The sequence below is a fragment of the Ovis aries genome, chromosome X (assembly GCF_016772045.2).
Source record: "Ovis aries strain OAR_USU_Benz2616 breed Rambouillet chromosome X, ARS-UI_Ramb_v3.0, whole genome shotgun sequence".
Classification (NCBI taxonomy): Eukaryota; Metazoa; Chordata; class Mammalia; order Artiodactyla; family Bovidae; genus Ovis; species Ovis aries.
In genome coordinates this window covers 52,778,788-52,791,392 of record NC_056080.1, presented here as the reverse complement: position 1 = coordinate 52,791,392, position 12,605 = coordinate 52,778,788, and the positions used below count along the sequence as shown (strand labels likewise).

Genomic DNA, 12,605 nt, shown 5'->3' with positions numbered 1-12,605 from the left:
CAGAATTACAGTAATTTTTTTAAGACATTGAACTATCTATCACTCCTCAAAAACCAGGTCTGACCCATCCCCACTTCAAGATTTATCTAGGACTCCCATTCTCCATATGAAGTTGTCAGTGCCATATGAGCTCATTGATTCTGGTGTTCAAAGCTCTCTATTGTCTAGGCCTACCCAACCACTCCAGAGTACTCTCCATAACTCCTTTCCCTACCTCTCTGCTCCATCCAAATCTAACTTTTTTATTCCCTAAAACATGGTCCTTGTGTTTTCTTGCTGTCTGTGGGGAATGCCCATTCCAGAAATAATTGAATGCCTGTTATGTGCCAGGCAGCATTCCAGGCACTTGGGATACAGCAGCAATTAAGACAGACAAAATCCCTGTCCTCAAGGAGCTTACAGTCCAGTAGAGAAAATAGAAAAGGGAAAAATAAACAAAAAAGTATATGTCAGTTTGTGAATGAGAAGTGCTGCGAAGAAATAGAAAGTAGAGCAAGGGAGATAAAGAGTAGAAAGATGCTGATTTAGTGATCAAGGATGTCTCTCTGAGGAAATGACATTTGAACAAAGACATAAAAGAAGAAAGAAAATAAGATTTGTGAATATCTAGAGGAAGAGTGTTCCAAGCAAAGGCTTTTAAACAGGAGTATGCTGAAAAAATTTTCAAGAAACAGCAAGTAGGTCTTTGTGGCTGGAGAAGAATGAATGATGGGAAGAGAAGGAAGAGATAGAGTTAAGGAGGTGACAGTAAGCCAGAAAGCATAGGGCCATAGAGGTCCTGGGAGGACTTTGGCTTTTACTCTGAGTTGAGACAAGAACCACAGAGAGTTTTGAGCAAAGAAGGGACATGGCCTGACTTAGGATTTAATAGGATCTGTCTAACTGCTGTGAAGAGAACAGATAATAAGGTGGCAAGACTTAGAGAGGGAAGCCAGTTAGTATAAATACTGCATTTATCCAAGCAAGAAAGAGATTCCCTGGTGGCTCAGTGAAAAAGAATCCACCTGCACTGCAGGAGACGTGGATTCAATCTCTGGGTCTAGATGATCCCTGGAAGAGGAAATGGCAACCCACTCAAGTATTAGTGACTGAGCACACAGGCAAGTATTCTTGCCTGGGAGATCTTATGGACAGAGGAGCCTGGCAGGCTACAGACCATGGGGTCTCAAAACATTTGGATACGACTTAGAAAATAAACAACAACAACAAAACAAGAAATGTTGGTAGTTTAGACTAGAGTAGTAACTGTGGGAGTAGTGAGAAGTAGATTGTTGTTGTATCTAAAGATAGGGTCAAAATTTCTTGATGGATTAGGAGTAGAGCATGAGAGGAAGAAGGGAGTCAAACATGACTCTAAGATTTTCAGTGGAACAACTCTTTCCTGAGATAAGGAAAACAGGGGAGGAGTGGAATTGGGAGGCAGGGGAGATACAAGGAACTCAGTTTGGGATACCTTAAGCTTTAGGTGCTTAGTGGAAATGCTAGTGAAATGTAAAATAAACAACATATAGGTCTGGATATCAGAAGACATGTCCATACTAGAGATACAGATTTGGGAGTCAACTGTGTACAAATGATATTTAAAGTCATGGAACTAGATAACGTCACCTACAGAGTGACTGTAGAAAGAACAGAGGAGAGGAAGGGGAGGTCTAGAATAGAACCTCCAAGTGTCCCAAAGATTTAGACTCAAGAAGAGAAGAAGCCAATAAAGGGGACTGAAAAGTTATGGCCAGAAATGATCATCTGTCCAAATCTTCCTTGATTTAACCTCCCACCCAACCAAGGCTGTCTCCTCTAGGACCTTTTCTGGAAGACTTGAGCAAAGGTGCTCCCTTCTTTGAACTCCATTATATTTCACTACCTTTCTTAGAGCACCAGGAAAAATGAAGGTGAAACAAGCCTGAGTATCTCATCGGTCTCTGAGCCCCCTAAGGTCAAGGTCAAGCCCCCTAAGGTGAAGATCAAACTTAGATGCCTTTCCAGTAATTTGCATTCTGCTTTAACAATTTTTACTGCCTGTGCTACCACTGTATTATTTACTTAATACAGTTTCTTTAAATAGATACACTTTTTAATATTTCTTGTTCAGTTCAATTCAGTCACTCAGTCATGTCTGACTCTTTGCAACCCCATGAATTGCATCAGGCCAGGCCTCCCTGTCCATCACCAACTCCCAGAGTTCACCTAAACTCATGTCCATTGAGTCAGTGATGCCATCCAGCCATCTCATCCTCTGTCGTCCCCTTCTCCTCCTGCCCCCAATCCCTCCCAGCATTCAGAGTCTTTTCCAATGAGTTAAATCTTCGGATGAGGTAGCCAAAGTATTAGGCTTTTAGCTTTAGCATCAGTCCTTCGAAAGAACACCCAGGACTGATCTCCTTTAGGATGGACTGGTTGGATCTCCTCACAGTCCAAGGGACTCTCAAGAGTCTTCTCCAACACCACAGTTCAAAAGCATCAATTCTTCAGCACTTAGCTTTTTACACAGTCCAACTTTCACATCCATACATGACCACTGGAAAGACCATAGCCTTGACTAGATGGACCTTTGTTAGCAAAGTAATGTCTCTGCTTTTGAATATGCTATCTAGGTTCATCATAACTTTCCCTCCAAGGAGTAAGCATCTTTTAATTTCATGGCTGCAGTCACCATCTGCAGTGATTTTGGAGCCCAAAAAAATTAAGTCTGACACTGTTTCCCATCTATTTCCTGGGAACTGATGGGACCAGATGCCCTGATCTTAGTTTTCTGAATGTTGAGCTTTAGGCCAACTTTTTCACTCTCCTCTTTCACATTCATCAAGAGGTTTTTAAGTTCCTCTTCACTTTCTGCCATAAGGGTGGTGTCATCTGCATATCTGAGGTTATTGATATTTCTCCCGGCAATCTTGATTTCAGCTTGTGCTTCCTCCAGCCCAGTGTTTCTCATGATGTACATTGCATATAAGTTAAATAAGCAGGGTGACAATATACAGCCTTGACATACTCCTTTTCCTATTTGGAACCAGTCTGTTGTTCCATGTCCAGTTCTAACTGTTGCTTCCTGACCTGCATATAGGTTTCTCAAGAGGTAGGTCAGGTGGTCTGGTATTTTTATCTCTTTCAGCATTTTCCACAGTTTATTGTGATCCACACAGTCAACGGCTTTGGCATAGTCAATAAGGCAGAAATAGATGTTTTTCTGGAACTCTCTTGCTTTTCCCATCATCCAGGGGATGTTGTCAATTTGATCTCTGGTTCCTCTGCCTTTTCTAAAACCAGCTTGAACATCTGGAAGTTGACAGTTCACGTATTGCTGAAGCCTGGCTTGGAGAATTTTGAGCATTACTTTAGTAGCGTGTGAGATGAGTGCCCTTGTGTGGTAGTTTGAGCATTCTTTGGCATTGCCTTTCTTTGGGATTGGAATGACAACTGACCTTTTCCAGTCCTGTGGCCACTGCTGAGTTTTCCAAATTTGCTGACTTATTGAGTGCAGCACTTTCACAGCATCATCTTTCAGGATTTGAAATAGCTCCACTGGAATTCCATCACCTCCACTAGCTTTGTTCGTAGTGATGCTTCCTAAGGCCCACTTGACTTCACATACCAGGATGTCTGGCTCTAGGTGAGTGATCACACAATTCTGATTATCTTGGTTGTGAAGCTCTTTTTGTACAGTTCTTCTGTGTATTCTTGCCACCTCTTCTTAATACCTTCTGCTTCTGTTAGGTCCATACCATTTCTGTCCTTTATTGACTCCATCTTTGCATGAAATATTCCCTTGGTATCTCTAATTTTCTTGAAGAGATCTCTAGTCTTTCCCATTCTGTTGTTTTCCTCTATTCCTTTGCATTGATCACTGAGGAAGGCTTTCTTATCTCTCCTTGCTCTTCTTTGGAACTCTGAATTCAGATGCTTATGTCTTTCCTTTTCTCCTTTGCTTTTCACTTTTCTTCTTTTCACAGCTATTTGTAAGGCCTCCCCAGACAGCCATTTTGCTTTTTTTGCATTTCTTTTCCATGGGGATGATCTTGATCCCTGTCTCCTGTACAATGTCACGAACCTCTGTCCATAGTTCATCAGGCACTCTATCTATCAGATCTAGTCCCTTAAATCTATTTCTCACTTCTACTATATAATCATAAGGAATTTGATTTAGGTCGTACCTGAATGGTCTAGTGGTTTTCCCTACTTTTGTCAATTTAAGTCTGAATTTGGCAATAAGGAGTTGAGGATCTGAGCCACAGTCAGCTCCCAGTCTTGTTACTTGTTAGGCTTATTCTGAGCAACAATATCTATGATCTCATGTTTTCAACATGCTAGTTATATTTTTCATACACATTATAGTAAATATATGGCAACTAAAATAAAAATGTTAAGTTGTATCCCTCCTAAAATTATTTTATGTGCCAAAACAGCAAAATTCATTCAACACTTTGGAAAACATAAAGTCCTAAAACCATTCCACCACATACCAACTGTGTGGTCTCTATTTCCCCACCTGACAAATGGAGATAATGATAACTGCTTCACCTGGTTTTATCTCCCTGGCCTCTCCTACTCTGGCTTCATGGTTCTATTTTGCCCTTTTTCTCTCCCCACTCCCCATCTTCCTCCTCTGTCTTCTTTGTATATCTCTCTTTATGTCTCTGACCATCTCTTTTTTCTTTAGTTTCCGTCTGTCCTTCCTCTTTTCTGCTCCGTTAGGACCATCAGCAATAAAGTCTACATTGCAGAAGTTGAAAAGAAGGACCAGGCAAAGAAAATCTATGAAGAGAAGCCCATCAGCAAGGAAAAATAGCTGCTCATGTAGGCATCAGGTAGGGCTCCATTCAGTCTGAAACATGACAAGTTCATCTTAGATGTGTGATCAGGGGCTTACAAATGGTCTCACTTGGCCTCAGTCTCTGCCTCTGTAAAGTGGGGACAATGATCTCCACTTCGTAGGATTACATGAAGTTGATGTGAGTTAATGAATATCAAAGCCTATAAGACAGGAAGTATTCAATAAATGGGAATTTATTCCTCATTTCCACCTTCCTCCCGCCAGCAGGATGTGGCTTATTTAAGAATTGGCATCTTCCAGTAAAGTTATGTTCAAGGGAGATTTCTCTAAATCGAATCCTGTTCTCTAACTGAGTTTTATTCTGCTGGCAGAAATGTATTGTCTTCCTTCAGGGTTTCCTCTTAGCCTCCAAAAGAGCTTCATCAAGGACAGAATAGGTTTGGCTACTGAATACTGAGAAATTAATGCCATATAAATAAGTTTAATCTAAAGCATGGGGGAGGGGTGAGTGTGAGGAGTTATTTGAAGAGCAAGAGGTATTGTGTATAAATTAAAACTTCATTTTGTAAAACAAATCATTTGCCTTTTATTGTTTTATTGTAGATTCAGATTTTCAATAATGTAGTTTTGTTATGGGTAAATTGCCTTTAATAAAATTTGTTAGGCAGAATATTTAAAGGGGTGAATGAGGGAGAAAGACAGTTTTAAAAGTAGGTAAATACTCACTGTGGGTGAGGGGCTTAGTTGAACTAGAAGTCTGGTCAGTGCTGCTGGGGCCAGAGAGGGGGGCAGGCAAATCTAGATCATCTAACAGCTCCCCTCACCTTCATGAGATCCATTCTCTGGACCAGTACCAGCTGGTGGTGAGCTTGAGGCCTGGCCAATTGGTGAAAAGGCTGAGTGCAGAGGTTACAGTGCTGGAAAAGACAAGCATTGGATATGTTCATGTGCCATCTCTAAGGAAAACTTGCTGGTGCACCAATACCACACAAGTGTGGGGGAAGCACTATGGATCAACCATAAGAGAGGCCTTTCCTGATAAGGAACCTGCCCCTTTTCCATCTGCTTACCTCTGATACCACTTCTATCCTACCTTTTTTTTTCCCATTCAAGGAGTAGAGGGCATGTTTGAAGTTGAAGATAGCTTGGTTACAAACTTGGTCTCATCTGAACCAGCTGTGTGAAATCATTAACTGTCATATTTCCCACACTGGTGATTTCCCTCCAAAATGGTAAAAAGTGGGGAAGGGGTTCCTGGCTTGGCTCCATAAAATAATATATTAATAAGGCTAGGGGATTCAGAACCCAGACTTGCTTTCCTCTGGAATTACGACTGAAAATGGGAGGCAATGAGATGACAATGTGAAGGATAGGCTGCCCCAGAGGATATCTCAGGCCCTATAGGTCAGAGAAACATCAAGGCTGCCAGCCTTGCTTCAAACTTCATCTCGAGGCATTTGAAGGCCACACTGGCTACAGCAGAATCACTATATGAGCTGTCCAAATATGGGTTCCTGGGCCTCACCCTCCTGGAATCTGCATGAGTAGGTTGTGGAGGGGCCCAGGAATCTATATAATCCATTTATGAGTGAGCTTGATGTCCAGTCATATTGGAGAACCAGTGATCTGGGCTAGAGGCCTCCTCTGAGGGACAAGTGAACAGGCACAGAGAAATCACCTGTGTTATGTGGCCACTCTCACTAAACTGTTTATCTTCGAAGGTCCTACCCAATTTGACCCTGCTCACCCAGAGAGACAGCGTGGAATGTGGAGGTGGGGAGACACAGACACAGACCTGGGTTCAAATCCCAGCTTTGACCTTCTGTGAAGGTGAGGCAGCAGGCAAATCACTTACTGGCTCTCCTTCACTTTTCCCATCTGCACAATGAGCATGCACAATCTACAGCCCAGGACCACTGTGAGAATTTGAGAAAATTCCTCCCCGCAAATCACTGGTACCCAGTTATGAAGACCTGATGATAATTGTAATCCTTAGCATTATCAAGAGGTAATTATCGGAGAAGGCAATGGCACCCCACTCCAGTACCCTTGCCTGGAAAATCCCATAGATGGAGGAACCTGGTAGGCTGCAGTCCATGGGGTTGCTAAGAGTTGGACACCACTGAGCGACTTCACTTTCACTTTTCACTTTCATGCATTGGAGAAGGAAATGCATGGCAACCCACTCCAGTGTTCTTGCCTGGAGAATTCCAGGGACGGGGGAGCCTGGTGGGCTGCTGTCTATGGGGTCGCACAGAGTCGGACACGACTGAAGTGACTTAGCAGCAGCAACATTATCAAGCACTTATGAAGATCCAAGTATGGTTCCAAATGATTTACATAAGTGATCTCACGGAATTTGCACTAACTTTATCTATGAAAGAGGAGCTATTATCCTTCCCATGCTACAGATGAGGAGCCTGAGGTGTAGAGAGTGTGAATAACTTGTCCAGGGGCCCACAGGCAGCAACTGAGTCCTTGGAGCCTGCACTCTTAAACGCTAAGCCATAAATGGCAGCTCCCTCTCCCCACCCCTTCTCCTTAAGGGTTAAAACAGAGGGGAGAGCCAATCCTGTGGAGATCAAACAGAACAAAGACCTCTGAAAGGAAGGAAGCCAAGGGAATGTATGTAAGCAGGCGCCTCAGAGAGTATGGGGGCTCAGTTTGCCCCTAAGCTTCCTGACAGCTGTAGCAGGAAAGGGGGTGGGGAGCAGAATTCCCTAGTTTCCATGATCTGGGCGGGGGGGTGGGGCGGGAGGGAAGGAGGCACAGAGGCATATCTAAATGGACATTTGTCTTGGACTGAAATTCCAGAGGAGTTGATCTTGTGGCCAGCTCAGCAAACATCCGGGACCAGAAATTCGTCTGTGATTTCACAAGGCGCTAAAAGGCTTATTCACACATCTGATTCTCTGAGAGTCAAAAGGCAGATGGAGGGGAAAAACACATGAAATTCTATCTAGAAGAGAACCTTGCTAGACTGTAAGTTCCCACAGCAGTAAGGGGTGTTGGGGGAGACCGAGTCCCTGTCTGTGTATCTGTCTCTCTCTGCAACACACACCACAGTCTCTCCGGGAGGAAATCCAGGCTCATGAGGACATGACACTCCTCCAGAGCCTGGGCTCCAGGATGGATGGCAAATGAGCCAGAATGAAGTCGTGAGTGATAGCCAGACTGCCAGAGCCTGGGAGCTGAGTGGGGGCTGGGTCTGTCAGGCTGGGCTTGCTTGGAAGAGGCAGAGTAGGGGCAGCTGATTGTAGGTTTGGGAGAAGCATGTGGTATTTGGGCAGGTGGGGTGGGGGTGTTGCCAGCAAATGGAGCAGCAGGTGGTGCAGAGCTCACATCTCATCCTCCCCAGATATTGCCCCTTTTGATGTCCCTTTACTTGGCTTTCTGCCTGGTGAACTCTTCATACCACCACCCATGCAGGTGAGGCTGACTCGCCCCCATCCACCAGGATTGAGAGGGGAGAGACCTGTGTCCGAATTACCTTCTGTCCATCACTGCAAGACCAGTCTGCCTTCTCCAGCTCAGGGATCATGGCCAACTTTGTGGTCCAGTATGATGTAGAATTGGAGGACATCATAGGAGACAGGCAAATGAGAGGGCCGGCAGAATGGAAAGTGGGCTCAGGAGTCAGACAGTCCTGGGAAACAAGGCGCTGGCCTCCACGAGGTACTTGTTTGTTTCTCCCTGGGGATCAGCGAGGATTAGTGCACACAGACAAGATGGTGTGTAGCAACACATGACTTCACAGCGGGGAAGCCCGTGTACCCCAAAGGCTTAGAGACCTGGAGCTTGAATTCAATAAATTGAACTGAACTCCAGGTAAACACACTCCTAAGTGAAGCAAGCCATAGCCCACTCCTAACCAGTCCTTTTAGGAAGGGAAATATTGGCCAGTGATTAGGCTCTCACAGTTTCTGCAGCTCTGATACTCTCATGTTCTCTTGGGTTTTCTGGATGTCTCTACCTTTCCAAAAGCCTTTTAGCCTCTTTTGAGCCATTTGCCTAAACTGGGAGCCCTTAAATTCTGAGCTCACACACTCACAAAGAACATGCCAAGGTCCCGTCCTCTTCCAGAGGAACAGAGGCTGATCCGGGACGCTTGTCTTGACAACAATCGTGTGGCAGCCTGAGATGTCTGGTCCCAGCCTGCTTGTTCCACAGCACCTCTCACTGCCTCCAGCACACAAACCATCCTCCAGCTGCCCCCACACCATGACACATCACACACCATTGTCCCAAAGCACCCGAACCTGCCAAACATCTGTGTCTGAGTATGTGCTCCAACTATCTGCCACCTTGGGAATGTCTTCTTCCTTTGTCCACTGGTGCATGTCCTCCTCATCCTGAAGACCATGCTTCAGTGCTGCAAGCTGCCCGTGGCTCAGATCATGAATTCCTTCTTGCCTAATTCAGACATAAATTGAAAAAAGTAGGGAAAATCACTAGACCATTCAGGTATGACTTAAATCAAATCCCTTCAGATTATACAGTGGAAGTGACAAACAGATTCAAGGGACTAGATCTGATAGACAGAGTGCCTGAAGAACGATGGGCAGAAGTTCATGACATTTACAGGAGGCAGTGATCAAGGCCATCCCCAAGGAAAAGAAATGCGAGAAGGCAAAATGGCTGTCTGAGGAAACCTTGAAAATAGCTGAGAAAAGAAGAGAAGCTAAAGGCAAAAGAGAACAGGAAAGATATAAGCATCTGAATGCAGAGTTCCAAAGATGAGAAAGGAGATATAAGAAAGCCTTCCTCAGCGATCAATGCAAAGAAATAGAGGAAAACCACAGAATGGGAAAGACTGGAGATCTCTTCAAGAAAATTAGAGATACCAAGGGAACATTTCATGCAAAGATGGGCTCGATAAAGGACAGAAATGGTACGTACCTAACAGAAGCAGAAGGTATTAAGAAGAGGTGGCAAGAATACAGAGAAGAACTGTACAAAAAAGAGCTACACGACCCAGATAATCACGATGGTGTGATCACTCACCTAGAGCCAGACATCCTGGAATGTGAAGTCAAGTGGGCCTTAGGAAGCATCACTACGAACAAAGCTAGTGGAGGTGATGGGATTCCAGTGGAGCTATTTCAAATCCTGAAAGATGATGCTGTGAAAGTGCTGCACTCAATATGCAGGCAAATTTGGAAAACGCAACAGCAGCCACAGGACTGGCAAAGGTCAGTTTTCATTCCAATCCCAAAGAAAGGCAATGCCAAAGAATGCGCAAACTACCGCACAATTGCACTCATCTCACACGCTAGCAATGTAACGCTCAAAATTCTCCAAGCGAGGCTTCAACAGCATGTGAACCGAGAACTTCCAAATGTTCAAGCTGGAAAGGTGTTCAAACTTCCATATGTAAATCTGCCTTTAGAAAGGCAGAGGAACCGGAGATCAAATTGCCAACATCCCCTGGATCATAGAAGAAGCAAGGGACCTCCAGAAAAACGTCTACTTTTGCTTTACTGACTCCTCCAAAACCTTTGACTGTGTGGATCACAGCAAACTGTGGAAAATCCTTAAAGAGATGGGAATACGAGACTGCCTTAGCTGCCTCCTGAGAAATCTGAAAGCAGGTCAAGGAGCAACAGTTACAACTATACATGGAACAACAGACTGGTTCCAAATGGGGAAAGGAGTATGCAAAGGCTGTACATTGTCACCCTGTTTCCCTTACTTATATACAGAGTACATCATGTGAAATGCCGGGCTGGATGAAGCACAAGCTGTGATCAAGATTGCCAGGAGAAATATCAATAACCTCAGATACACAGATGACACCACCCTTATGGCAGAAAGTGAAGAGGAACTAAAGAGCCTCTTGATGAAAGTGAAGGAGGAGAGTGAAAAAGCTGGCTTAAAACTCAACATTCAGAAAACTAAGATCATGGAATCCAGTCCCATCATTTCATGGCAAATAGATGGGGAAACAATGGAAACCCTGACAGACTTATTTTCTTGGCCTCCAAAACCACTGCAGATGGTGACTGCAGCCATGAAAGTAAAAGACACTTGCTTCTTGGAAGAAAAGGTATCACCAACCTAAATGGCATATTAAAAAGCAGAGATATTACTTTGCCAACAAAGGTCCGTCTAGTCAAAGCTATGGTTTTCCAGTAGTCATGTATGGGTGTGAGAGTTGGACCATAAAGAAAGCTGAGTGCTGAAGAATCGATGCTTTTGAACTGTGGTGTTGGAGAAAACCCTTGAGAGTCCCTTCAACTGCAAGGACATCAAATCAGTCAATCATAAAGGAAATCAGTCCTGAATAATATTCGTGCTGAAGCTCCAATACTTTGGCCACCTGATGTGAAGAACTGACTCATTGTAAAATACCCTGATGCTGGGAAAGATTGAAGGCAGGAGGAGAAGGGGACGACAGAGGATGAGATGGTTGAATGGCATCACTGACTTGACAGACATGAGTTTGAGCAAGCTCTAGGAGTTGGTGTTGGAGAGGTAAGCCTGGCACATTGCAGTCCATGGGGTCGCAAAGAGTCGGACACGACTGAGTGGCTGAATGGAACTGATACTCCCATCCAGTGTGTGCTCTGATTCCTGCATCCCCAAAACAAGAACCCTTCAATCCACCTACCTACCATTTTATTTGAGTATGCCTGCCTTTCAAAGCCCAACACCCTCACTCCAGGAACAGCTAATCCGTTATGGCCTCTACTGCCTGTGTTGGGAACCCTGAAGTGAATCACACACAGATCTTATTCACTGTCTCCAGGTGAAACAGAGACATGCAAGAATGACACAAGATGAGAAGTGCTTTGTCAATGACAGCTTAAGTATGATGGATGGAAGCCATTGTGAGGGGTGAGGAGGTCAGAGAGTGCTCCCTGGAGGAAGTAAAGACGTACTGTGGCCTTAAAGAATTCAAAGACATGTGCCAGGTTGGGAAGGACGCTCTCAGAGGCAAAGGCAATCTAGTAAACTGAGGGTTGCATGATACAAAGAATGGAGGTTGGAAAAATCCAGGGTTGTGAAGGGAACTACAAGAGGACTGGCGCTCCTGAAGCGTTGATTTGAGGCTCATGATATGTTCAGAGGTGAGCCTGAGGGCCATGCGTGCTGCAGGGGCTTGATAAGGAATATAAAGTTTATGTTGAGAGGCTTCAGCCATCCAAGGGAATGGGTCCAGTGGTGAGTGGGTATGAATTTGTGGAGGGGGACGAGTGAAGAACATTGGACTGGAGAAGGACTTGTGGGGTCAGCAATGGAGATTCATGGGTTGAATCCAAGAGAGCTAGAGAGGTGACCCGAGCAGAACGTCTAGAGCCAGAAGAGCAGATCTAGGATGGCAGTTGCTAAAGCAGAGCTTCCCAGTCTAGCAGCTATTGACCTCCACAACCCTTGGGGTATCCAGCCCCACCAACTGACATTGGGCTGTTCAGGGTTCTCAATGCCCACCACTTCCCCCATCGTGCTACACAAATGTAATCATTTTCTTTGCATGCCACGACTGACAAATATTAGGCAACACTGCTTATGGAACACGAGGAGAACATGGAGCTGAAGAAAGACTGAACCCCATGGGCCTGAGAGCCTGTAGGAGAATAAGGAGCTTTCGTCATCTCTGAATCCCAGGGGACAAGATTCTTCTAAGGACCAGAAGTGATTGTCAATTGTGAGCAGCATCAGAGAGGTGCAGTCTGAGGAGAACTGAGGTACACCCAGTGAGTTTTCAAACCAACTAGTCATTGCTGCCTTTGGTGAGAGAAGGATCAGTGGTGAGGGTGGGAGCTAGGCTCCAGTAGTCAGCGGAGTAAACTGGAGGTGAGAAGACCATTACAGCTGTGAGTTGGTTACCTTGGCA

At 44.7% G+C, this 12,605-nt stretch overlaps 1 protein-coding gene across 1 annotated transcript in view; it reads left to right on the top strand.

Annotated features, from left to right (window-relative positions):
• The window catches only part of ITIH6 (inter-alpha-trypsin inhibitor heavy chain family member 6), a 32,326-nt gene that overhangs the window by 4,679 nt on the left and 15,042 nt on the right, over window positions 1–12,605 (top strand). The window contains 6 exon segments of the mRNA XM_042242314.1: window positions 4,690–4,756; window positions 4,759–4,802; window positions 4,904–4,946; window positions 5,620–5,734; window positions 8,171–8,363; window positions 10,881–10,891. Of these exon segments, the coding sequence (XP_042098248.1) occupies window positions 4,690–4,756; window positions 4,759–4,802; window positions 4,904–4,946; window positions 5,620–5,734; window positions 8,171–8,363; window positions 10,881–10,891 (473 nt within the window).